This window comes from Nipponia nippon, unplaced genomic scaffold (genome assembly GCF_047370975.1).
Source record: "Nipponia nippon isolate SJK-2023a ecotype South Korea unplaced genomic scaffold, ASM4737097v1 scaffold_3, whole genome shotgun sequence".
NCBI classification, from domain to species: domain Eukaryota; kingdom Metazoa; phylum Chordata; class Aves; order Pelecaniformes; family Threskiornithidae; genus Nipponia; species Nipponia nippon.
In genome coordinates this window covers 83,902,607-83,913,674 of record NW_028262347.1, presented here as the reverse complement: position 1 = coordinate 83,913,674, position 11,068 = coordinate 83,902,607, and the positions used below count along the sequence as shown (strand labels likewise).

The 11,068-nt window shown below is 40.8% G+C and overlaps 1 protein-coding gene across 4 annotated transcripts; it reads left to right on the top strand.

Moving 5' to 3' along the window:
• Nucleotides 1–1,583: 1,583 nt before the first annotated feature.
• Nucleotides 1,584–10,014, top strand: LOC104013242 (C-type lectin domain family 12 member B-like). 4 transcript variants are annotated; one of them, XM_009465724.2, is made up of 7 exons: nucleotides 1,584–1,834; nucleotides 5,181–5,279; nucleotides 5,536–5,679; nucleotides 6,855–7,009; nucleotides 8,486–8,601; nucleotides 9,421–9,615; nucleotides 9,712–10,014. In XM_009465724.2, exons 1-6 carry the CDS (start codon nucleotides 1,744–1,746, stop codon nucleotides 9,584–9,586), a joined length of 771 nt encoding a protein of 256 aa, XP_009463999.1. In that variant the 5' UTR covers nucleotides 1,584–1,743; the 3' UTR covers nucleotides 9,587–9,615; nucleotides 9,712–10,014. The 4 variants fall into 4 exon arrangements, with proteins under 4 accessions (XP_009463999.1, XP_087622120.1, XP_087622119.1 ...); XM_087765994.1 differs by having other exon boundaries at nucleotides 5,145–5,279; nucleotides 6,855–6,940; XM_087765993.1 differs by having other exon boundaries at nucleotides 5,145–5,279.
• The last annotated feature ends 1,054 nt before the right edge of the window (nucleotides 10,015–11,068 follow it).

The following is an 11,068-nucleotide window of genomic DNA, read 5'->3' as shown; positions in this document are numbered from 1 at the left end:
CAAACAAAACCCCCCCCCAAAACAAGAATGCCCCCCCAAAACAAGAATGCCCCCCCAAAACAGGTCAAGTTGATTTTGAATAGAGTTCGGTTTCTGGAAACCTTGGATGTTTTTTTGATATTTTGTATTAAATGTATTTTTTTTATGTTCCATTTACATGGCTGATCCAGTATTTTAACAATATTTTAATATGATTTATTCATTTTTAGAACACTTTACACTCCTAATATGGGGTAGAATAGTGTCCGTAAGCCTCACACTAATCACTCAGGTGGTAATGTGCATGCATAATCTTTTTCTGTTCCATTCATCATGTTTGCTAAATTGCAAAAATTGTACCGGAAACTCCAGACATCCTGTTTTTGTCATGCACATTTAAGGTTTCACAACTGTGGAAGTGCTAAAAAACATTATGAAGAAGGGCTTAAAACTCCTCAGATGATCTATTCTCCTGCTCCTCTTTCCATTAAGGAGTATGTCTGCCTGCCTTTCTACTCCAGGTAGAATCACTGACATTTTGGCATCAACTGAATATTTTGCTCTTGCTCTAGAAGATCCTGCTTCATGGTCTCAGTAATGCCAGCTGTTACAAAATTTGCCCTAGTCAATTCTTTGGATAATAGCAATAGTCCAGCAAAGCACTGGCCTACCAGGATAACAAAGAATTGCCGTTATCCAGAGAAATGCAGTGACCAATAGACTTATGGGAGGCACACCGCAATAGAGCAGGTGGCCAATTTCTCGTGCAATGAAACATGTACTCCTTCCTTGGCTAACCAGGACTCCCTGTCATTTCTTTTCCTCTGTAGGATTGTTTGTTCACCTCAGGGAAAGGTAGTTTCTACAGCTGTGTCCATCTCTGTGAGGGAGATATATGAAATGTATTTTCTTGAAGACTCAATTTACTGTGCAGTCGCAAAATCTGCATGTGTGCTTTTCCACATGCCATAGATCTGGAGAAGAAACAAAGAATAAAGAAAGTTATTACAGAAATGGAAATAAAACATTAATGCCAGAAAACTGAGCAGAAGAAAATACCTTCTGAGATGTAGCCTTTGTCAAGAGGTCCTTCTAGTTTGGTGACTTAGAGCTCCCAGACCAAATGATCACTCTGGGATGTTGGCATGGAAGGTAAGAGCCAACACCCTGACATATCCTAGCTGACGTGCCAACCTCAAGCACAAGTGTTTACTTCTTTCAGATGAGAGAGCAATTTGCCAGCTTTAAGATGCAAGTCCACCTTCTGGTTTGCTTTCAGCACATTCCAGTAGGAAACAGAAGCTAAAGTGTGATCACATATCTGCTGCTGAAAACAGCTGTCCAAACTAAAGGATAACCTCAAAGCTGTAAAACATTTTATTCAGTTCTCTGTTTCAAGCCTGAACCTGATGTAATCAGGAATTAAATATTGTCTTTCCAAAAGAAGAGTTCTAATGAAAAGAGTTCTACAAAAGTCGCTGCGTTTTCTTCAATAATAGCAGAAAGAAATATATATCTGTCAGGGAGGGCAGAAGTGAGGTAAAGAGGAAGAAAGAGAATATAGCGGCGAGTGTGAGAGGAACATTTTCTTGGCAGTATTGTGATTGAGGAAGCTCAGATGTACCCGGATATCTTTGTTGCTTCATTTGTGCATGCCAATATAAGGAAACCCCGCAAAGGGGCAGATTTTCTTCCTAGCTTACTAGCTGCAAATGCTAGATCTTTTTCTACCTTTTTGTTCTGACACTTTTCTTTTTACCAACTATGACAGAAGAAGTAACATATGCCAATCTGAAATTTGAAAACAGCCACGAGCTGGATAATATCACAGAGCCTGAAGACACTAAGGAAAAAGGTGTGGTATCTATGAAGCTTTTATGATTTATTCTTGCTAAAGTAGATGGGATGGGAAATACTTTTAATTATATGCCCAAGGGACTTTTGTTAGCTTTGTTACTATCAGAAAAGTTATACTAGTTATAAATGTATCCTGGTTTTTGTTGCTGTCGTTTCTGCCTGAACTTTTTAGAGTTTGGAAGGTATACCTGAAATAGTGATCTTATTATTTCACAGAAAAGCATAGTACTGAGAATTATAGTAAACTCCACAAATAGTCCTAATTGTCTAAACCTCAAAAGAGTTAACTTGAACTGATTTTTAAAGTGAGTCAGTTCCATTTGATTTCTCCATGCATTTGCATTCAAACTTAGAACTGAATTAGCTTTAACTGACTCACTTTGTTTAACTTCTGAAGTTCTAGCCTGAATTAAGGCACTGGTCTTTGAAATGGCTGTATTTGTCAAAGATCTGAATACATTTTAAATACTATATTTTAAATACTAATTTTAAATTAATTTTGCTTAATTTGTGTTAAATTGCTTAAGAGTACCTGTGAAGATGAGCTCTAGATTTGAGTGGTGCAACTCATGGGAACAAAGAACATAGAAAGTGTGGGGTCAGCCTCTGGAGCAGAGGTTTACAAACAAGAGGACAATTTCCTTGTGATTCAGAAGGAATTCTCTGGGGAATTCTGTATCAAAGAGCAGTGGTTTTGAATGCTTTTATGTTTTTTGAACATATGTTATGTTTTTTGAGCATATGTTTTTTGAGCATATGTTTTTTGAACATTGTTACATTAAGCTATGGTTTTAAGCATTGCCAAAGTATAATTCAGGGGCTAAAAAAAAAAGTAAAAATCTGAACTGTCTTTGTGTTAAGCTCTGGTCTTCTTTTCCTTTAACGTCCAATGACATCAGTATCCTCATATGACTCCAGATGTCCTGCTTCTGTGTCCCAGGGTAGACAACACATATTTCATGATGAGAAAGCAACATTCTGAGAGGGCAAAGCACAGTCTGTGCATTATTTCACAAACTTCAAATTGAAACAACCACAATGAATAAATATATCCATTCTAGGACTATGGGAGTACTGTACAGGAAGGAGGACCCATCCCAAGGCCCCTTCAGCTATACTAGATGTAGAAGAAGCAGTGTGAGGTTACAAAGTACAGTACAGGAACCATTACCTAAAGAAACTCTTGAGGCAATACTTTAATTAAAATGGTCAAAGCTAAAACTACTGCTTGGTCTTGGTTCATATTACTGCCCAGAAAATATTTTGTATTTCTTTACGATATCCCACTTTCAAACTACAAAATCTTTCTCTCTTCTCATCTAAAAGCTCCAGGAAGCGTGGACTATAATGCTTTCAATCTTCAGCTTGGGGCTGTGACTTTGTAGAGGTAGGAGCAATTTTTTTTCGCCCTTTAGCTCCAATTCATATGAGTCTATTTAGCAGCCTGCCTTAGGGAGTCAAATTTCTATTACTGGCATCTAATATTCAGCTTCAGAGCATGTACAAAAGCACTTTGACCTTAAAAATATCTGTATGTCCTAGCAGTCAATGTGTCCTTAAGTCTTGTTAGGATCTGTAAGGTATGTGATTTTCCTATGCAGGCTTATACTCTGAGTGTATATCTATTGTATGCCTGTGAGATCAGACTTTGGAAAACAATGTAGAAGGGAGGTGTTCTTTCTCTTCATGAAGGGCCTGAGTATTTCTCTTTTATGCAATACCAAGCAGTTAGAGCACTTCCTTAGATTGGGGCTGCATTGTGTGATGAAATGCAGGTGCAGGGAGAGTGGCAGATGTGACATACATAGCAAGGCTTTTGTCAGTACCTCTTACAGTATTGTCATTCTAAAGCTGAGGAAGTATGGGCTGGATGGTGGACTGTTAGGTGGGTTGAAAACTGGCTGGACTACTAAGCTCAAAGGGGAGTAATTAATGGCTCAACATCTGTTTCATGGCGGAGTCCCTCAGGGGTCCCTCAGGGGTAAATACTGAGCCTATATTGTTTAATATCCTCATCAACGACCTGAACAATGACACAGAGTGTGTCTTCAGCAAATTTATAATGATACTAAACTAGGGGTGGTGGCTGACGCTACCAAGTGTTAGATCTTCACTACAGAGGAACCTTGAGAAACTTGAGGAGGGGGTGAGCAGAAACCCCATGAAGCTCCACAAGTTGTTGTGCACCAAGGCTGGACTAATCCCAGGTGGTGGTACAGACTGGAAGCAGGCTCACTGCAGAGGCCTCTGCTGGAAAGGACCTGGAGTTTATAGTGAATGGGAGGTTGAATATAAGCCAGCAGTGATCTGTGCCCCAGTTCAAGACAGCATCCATTGCTCAATCTTCTTTCACCTGTTATAATTCATCAACTTGAGTTTCTATACAGTGAGGCCTGGTACAACATTCTGCCCAGGATTGCTTCACCACAGAAGCTGACCACAGGTTATTTGTAGGAGAGGCACACTGCGTAGTTTCCATTCCTGTTCCTTCAGCTTGACTACCTAAATTTCAGTTCCTACTCCTTCAGCCCCAATTCAGTCCCCAATTTTAAATACCACTTTCCCTTTTCTAGACTAGCAATTTCCTCTCCACATTCCCATTCTACTGCCTTTATTGGATTAAGTCAAGCTCATTGCAGCTCTCCACACAGTCCATATAGTGGCAACTTTAATATCTGCCTTAGATTTAGTGCTTCCCTGACAAACTGAATGTTTTTTCTCCCTCCTTCAGTGCATCTTAACCCATGAAATCTTCCAGTTCCTATAAACAAGGTCTCTTTTGGATGGCCCACATGCTTAAAATTTCTTTTCCTCAGGAAAAGGTTTTTCCTTTTTCTCCTCACTGAATGCTTATTTCTGTATCTAGGCTGTAACCCTTGTTACAGAAAAATTCTCTGTGAATTCCTAGCTAGAAATCTCAAACTACCATAAAGTACCAGAGGAGTTTACTATAGTGCTCAAATTAACCAGATTACCCACAGATATATGCTGCATATCACAAATTACCACAACCATGCAGTACATATTTGTTTTCAGCTTTCAGCAATCAACTTGCTAGATTTTGCAATATCTTCCTTTCTCAGTATCTTTCTTGCCACAGTCTATGGCCTTTGAAAGGACCAAGGCTGTCCACATTCTCCACTGAGCTGTTGTGATCTCTCATTCTCTTACTTTGGGCATCTTTTGCTGTGTTCAGAGACTCTGCAGCAGGAATATACAACTGTAAAGTAAAAGCAGTTATTTATTGACCAAGGCACCATGAAGATGTCTGCGATTTAATGAGGCTAATGTGTTCACCATTCTTTTAGTATTGTGCCTCCATTTCATGACTGAATTCCTCCCAGGGCCTCCCACTTCATCCCGCTCTTGCTGGCCAGCAGTCCTCATTTTGTTCACACTGTGCCTGGCATTGCTGATGGCGCTGGTGACCATGGCAGTTTTACGTAAGTACTAGTGCATTTCTGTTTGCTGGGGGGCTCAAGCTACTGAATAACATCAGACTGACATCTCCTTCAGGTGCAATTTCTGGTTCAGCTGAGAACAGGCAACGAGGCAAACCAGATATTTTCACTTGCTGCAACATCTTTGTCCTCTTCTCGGTGTGATGAGGCTAGAAATGAGCAACATGGAAGGAAGCTGGAAAGGGGTGGAGTAGGATGTTCACTGCTTGCTGTGAAAATGTCTTATCGTGAATTTCAGTTTTCCAGATTCCCAAGGACTACAGGACACAACTTAGAGACCTCAACATGACAAAGAATGAGCTGCATGCAAATTTCTCAAATACGCTGCAAGCAATAGGAAATCAGTTGTGCTTGGAAGGCGAAAAAAACCTTAAAAATAATGGTAAATCAACAAGTTTTGATGAGGGTTTATCTTTCAGTGTGGCAGGGAAGGAAATGAGATGTGTCTTCTGTGTCTACTCAGGTCTGTCTCCACAGGTGAGCCTGGGTCTTCTCAGATGTGACCACCTAGAAAGTAGGCAATGATCATGTCTGCCTCATGCAGTGCCTGGAGAGAGGCGCCCAGCGTGGCCATATACGTGCATTGGTGTGGCACCTGGCAGTGGTACCAGGGCTTCAGGATTTAGTTTCCGTAAGAAAAGGGTCCTGTGGGATACCTACTGGACATGCCAGTTGCCATCAGCTCGAGTTCAGGGATCTCAACAACATGCTCATCTGCATCTAATAGACAATTTTACAGTGGTGCCTGAGAATTAAACAACTTACTGCACTCTATGTGAACAGTAGTCCACACACAAGACAGTGTGCTAGTACTGACCCCAGGTAAGACAGGAATATCCTAAAGTCAGAAGTGATGTGCGGTGAAGGATAGCTAAACCAACCTGGGAGTTCACTGCCTGTCTCCTGACTGTGTCCAGTGTAGGGCTGTTTCTGAATTCAGTTTGCAACAGCTTGGTTATTTAAGTAGCATCTGACAATGAGCCAGCCAGGGAATTAATTCTCTTCAGAAAGAGAATTCTCTTTATACTCTGAGGAGTAGGGGCATCAGGCAAAGGGATCCTATTGTGACTGTCGGGAAAGGGGATTTCATTTGTCCAGATATCGTTTCACAGACAAGCTAACTGTCTAGGTCTCCCTTTTAGTCAATGAAGAGAAATTGGAGAAATTGGTAGTGCAATGATACAGTCTGTTTCCTCCCAAGAAAGACACCTGAAATGAAAGAAAAAGCATGCGTGAGACACACCTACTTCTGTCCATTGACTAAAATCCAGATGACTCATGTCACCTTTGTAGACTCCTAAAATTAGGCAAAATAAATCCCATTTGCAACACCTGCACCTCCTCCCAGTGTTAAAGGAATGGAACAGATAGCAGGGTGATTCAGTTTTCATCTCTTTCATTACCTGAACCTTCTGGGATCACAGTGGGATTTTGACTGAATGAGGACTGTCTCAAACATCCTTAGTCCCTAATGGATCTTGTCATCACAGGCCAACAGCGATGTTCTGTGAGGGACAGCCTGGGAACAGAAACAGGGTGATGTTTTTCCTTTTCCAGGCCAGAACTGTGTACTCTGCCCTGCAAACTGGAAGTGGGAAGGTGGCGATACGTGTTACTATCACTCCAACGAAGAGAAGTCATGGGTACAGAGTTATACGTTTTGTTCCTCACAAAACTCTACTATTCTTCTGATAAAAGAGGCAGCGAAGATGGTATGGACTGCTTTTGCTCTCTGTTTGTCATGGAGGAAGTTCATGCACCCTATCAGCTACTCAATTCACATGTAATTTTCTTAAACGGCACTGTGAGCACGAGTTTTTCAACAGTGATCAGGTTGTCCTGGGCAGTGCTAAGGCATAGGACTGGTTATCACCACACAAAGTGCTGCCCTTAGAGCAGCTGGTGTTTGGAGACAACCCATCTTGCCAGGGCTTGCTGTGGCTGGCTACTTACTGGTATGACTGGTGAAAGCAGGTTCATGGCTGTTTTGTCACCGGCAGTGATTTCACTGATTTAACAAGTATTACAGATCCATACAAGGATTTGGTAAGATATTAGTGTGAAAGCCTCTTTTAACCTGGTCTCCCCACAGGCAAACCATAGTACTCCCCATTTTGTGGAAATTCTTTCCACAAAAGATGATCTCATCTTTTAAATCAAAATTAAAATACTTGGCAGTGAGTTGCTGAAATCTGTCTTAATCTTTTAGTAAATGAAAACAAACTGAGGTGGGAAGCAAAAATGTCAAGTGTAGAGTGAAATAGAGCTTTTGCCTCTGGATGCCAGCAGACATATTGGAAGACTGAAGGCAGAAAAGATGTCCCAAGAGCTAGCAGTCAGGGCTGCCTGTCTGCTCTCCAGCACTTGACAAATGCTAGTTCCCCTCTCACTGAGCTGCAGGCCATAAGGTTTGTCCCAGAAGGAAAGGGAAGCAGTTTTTTTCTCACTCTCCCAAATTGGTGACAGCAAAGATTGTGAGGTGCGTCTATTCTAGCTGTCTTAATCACATCATTGAGAGGTATGAGGAAAAAGAGAAAATGGAGAAGCGCACTGTGAGTGACAATAAGTGAAGGAAGGATGAAAACAACAGAAAAAAAATAATTCAAATCTTTAGAGAATTCCCTCAAGCAGCAGTGAGAAAGGCAGCATTACTTAAGTTTACATTCTTACCTGTTCTGCTCAGAGCATTTTTTAAGAACAGAATATCGCTAAATGCTTAACTTTAAGACCTCCTCTACTCGTCATGGTCCAGCTTTTGGGAATAGGTAAATGATAGTAGAGCCAAGTGTGAAGGTTCAACAAAACAAACTCAACAGCTCCCTGCAGAGGCTTCCTTTTTGCTGTTGACAAATGCTAAGGACAGAGTAAAGGGGGAGGAATGATTCATGACTAAAGGGGGCAGAACGATCCAGTGTTTCACCCAGAGGGTTTAAATCAGGTTGATGAGGGTGACATTGCTCTTCAGAACTACAAATGTATCTTCTCTCCGATTATAAACAGCTCTACTATCATTTCTCCTTTAATACTAGGCTTTTCCTCTAAGAGCAGAACTTGTCCTGACAGGTTAACAATTTGTGGTATTTATGTTCTTTAAGCAATTTCCATCAATGCTTTCAGCTTCTGAGCCTAAATATTTATTTTTCATATCTTCCTGAATATCTGTTTTGAATTGTGCTCACTCTGCATAGGAACTGGTAAAAAAATTTCCTAGAAAAACATACTGGCTTGGATTAAGATATAGAACTCAACTGAGAAGCTGGTATTGGACAGACAACACAGTTCTTAATGAAGAACACAAGTCTTGGTAAGTGGGCAGCTTTCCCACAGTACATGAAGTTGGTCCTCACGCATATGCAACTCCCAGTTTCTCTGACACAAAGGGAACATTGAAAACCCAATTTTTATGCAGCTTTTTCTGTATTCTGGGTCTCACTTTTCCGTTTCAGATTTTTCTTGGCCTCACCCAGGACTGCTTGGAGGGTAATCTAGGCACTATTACTGGGCAAAAAAAGTACCTTGAAAGTTTATTTCCACAATTTTGTTTCAGATTGACCATCAATGTCATATGTTTCTCTTGTATTTGACATCTTATTTCAGTGAGGACACACAGAAAAAACTACAGTGGAAAGGTGTTTAATTTCATGCTTTTGGTTTTATACTTTTTTATTTTTATATAAGACACTAATCATTCTCTAGAATCATTTCACTGCACTTTAACCTGCTATTTCAGAAATACAATATATTTTTCTTCTTGCTTTCAAACCTGTTTTGCCAATTTTCCTTTTCATTATGGGAGAGTCTCCTCTTAACATTTCTGTTGAAACAGCCACTGGCACCCTCCAGCTGGTACCCAGGAGTTATTGTTTCTTACTGTCAGGTACAAGAAATGGTTTAGGATCCACCCTTAGAGTCTGCTGGGTGTGCTTGTTGGCATGTTCAGGACAGGGTCAGCCTCCTAGGAGCTAGTGCATGATATCACTAAACGCTTTATTTCTTTGTTGGGCGTATATGTTCTTTGTGAAAGCCACATAAGTAATTCTTGCAAAGACGTCTCTTTTTGGAAGGGCAAGGATGCACCATTTGAATGAGGTGAGATGTAACAATAAAGATTTCTCTTTCCTAGGACAAAGTATCTAAACCCCCTCCAAAGCTGCGGATATGTTTATTATGGTACCATATATAGCAAACCATGTACGGAAGAGTTTTACTATATCTGTGAAAAGCCTGCCATCCGATTACAGCGAGGTAAAAACCATTGGCAGGAGGACTGGTTCGTCAGACCAAAATGATTATGAGAAGCTAGCAGACATTCTGCAAGGTTGGAATTTATTATTGTGTTTTTCAGAACTATCACATGAGAATTTAAATATGTTGAACAGACCTATTACCTTTCCCTGTTTTCATTCTCTTTTAGACATATGTAATAATATCTTCATACTAAGGAAACAGGCATAGTGACCGGCTCCAGGAGCGACCCACGTCTGTCATTCCAGATCCAAAATTGTCATATGATTACTCAGTTTTAACCAACACAAGTCATGGACAAAATGGCCAAAAGTGATGGCCAGGAAGAAAAGCACAGTGACAAGGCAAGCACATAAAGATATTGCTCCTCTCCCAGCATCCACTGATACAGTCCTAAATACCACTTGTCAGTTCATAACTGTACAGCTGTAACATAACACAAGTGATGAGGATTAAACATTTCCATTCAGGAGACGCTTCTGATGTCTTGTTGATCTGACTGCTTTAATACACTAGTAGGCTGGAGTATATGGCACAAACAGTGTTATCCTCAGAAGGTGGGCCAACGTGTTCCCAAACTGTATTTATAATTGTATTTACTCTGGAGCACAGGGATTCATAGTCCTCACAAGGACTTGTGCATGTGTAACAGGGTAAGATAACCTTCAGCTATGAATGTCTAGCTCTCTTCCATGCTCTATAATTCTTTGTCGTGGTTTAACGCCAGTTGGCAACTAAGCACCACACAGCTGCTCGCTCACCCTCCCCCCCACAGTGGGATGGGGGAGAGAATCAGAAAAAAAAAAGTAAAACCCATGGGTTGAGATAAAGACAGTTTAATAGGACAGCAGAGGAAGAAAATGATGATGATGATGATGATGATGATGATGATGATGATGATGATGATGATGATGATGATGATGATGATGATAAGAATAAAAATAAGAATAAGAATACACAAAACAAGTGATGCACAATGCAATTGATCACCACCCACTGCCTGATGCCCAGCCCATCCCGGAGCAGCGATCACTGCCCCCCGGCCAGCTCCCTGCAATTTCTATACTGAGCATGACGCCATATGGTATGGCATAGCCCTTTGGCCAGTCTGGGTCAGCTGTCCTGGCTGTGCCCCCTCCCAGCTTCTTGTGCACCTGGCAGAGCATGGGAAGCTGAAAAGTCCTTGACCAGTGTAAGCACTACTTAGCAACAACTAAAACATCCGTGTGTTATCAACATTATTCTCATATTAAATCCAAAACACAGCACTAGCCAGCTTCTAGGAAGAAAATTAACTCTATCCCAGCCAAAACCAGGACATTCTTCCTGGCACTGTTCTCTTTTTTCTTGATTTTTTTCTTTTTTTTTTCCTAATAATAATTCTGCTCTTCTTTTCTACTTTTCTACTTTTTTAATCTATTGCAAGAGTTACAGTAGGGTTCAGTCAGAGGCATGAACAGAACCTCCTTTTATGTATTTTTAGGATATTTCCTGGAATGCCATACTACTGACTTAATGTGCTGAGC

Excerpts from the sequence above, each read along its gene's own strand:
- LOC104013242 (XM_087765993.1), top strand. The coding sequence starts at position 1,744 with ATGACAGAAGAAGTAACATATGCCAATCTGAAATTTGAAAACAGCCAC. Across the intron at positions 1,835-5,144 it reads TGAAGACACTAAGGAAAAAG|TATTGTGCCTCCATTTCATG; the intron begins GTGTGGTATCTA and ends CCATTCTTTTAG. Across the intron at positions 5,680-6,854 it reads AAAAAACCTTAAAAATAATG|GCCAGAACTGTGTACTCTGC; the intron begins GTAAATCAACAA and ends TTCCTTTTCCAG.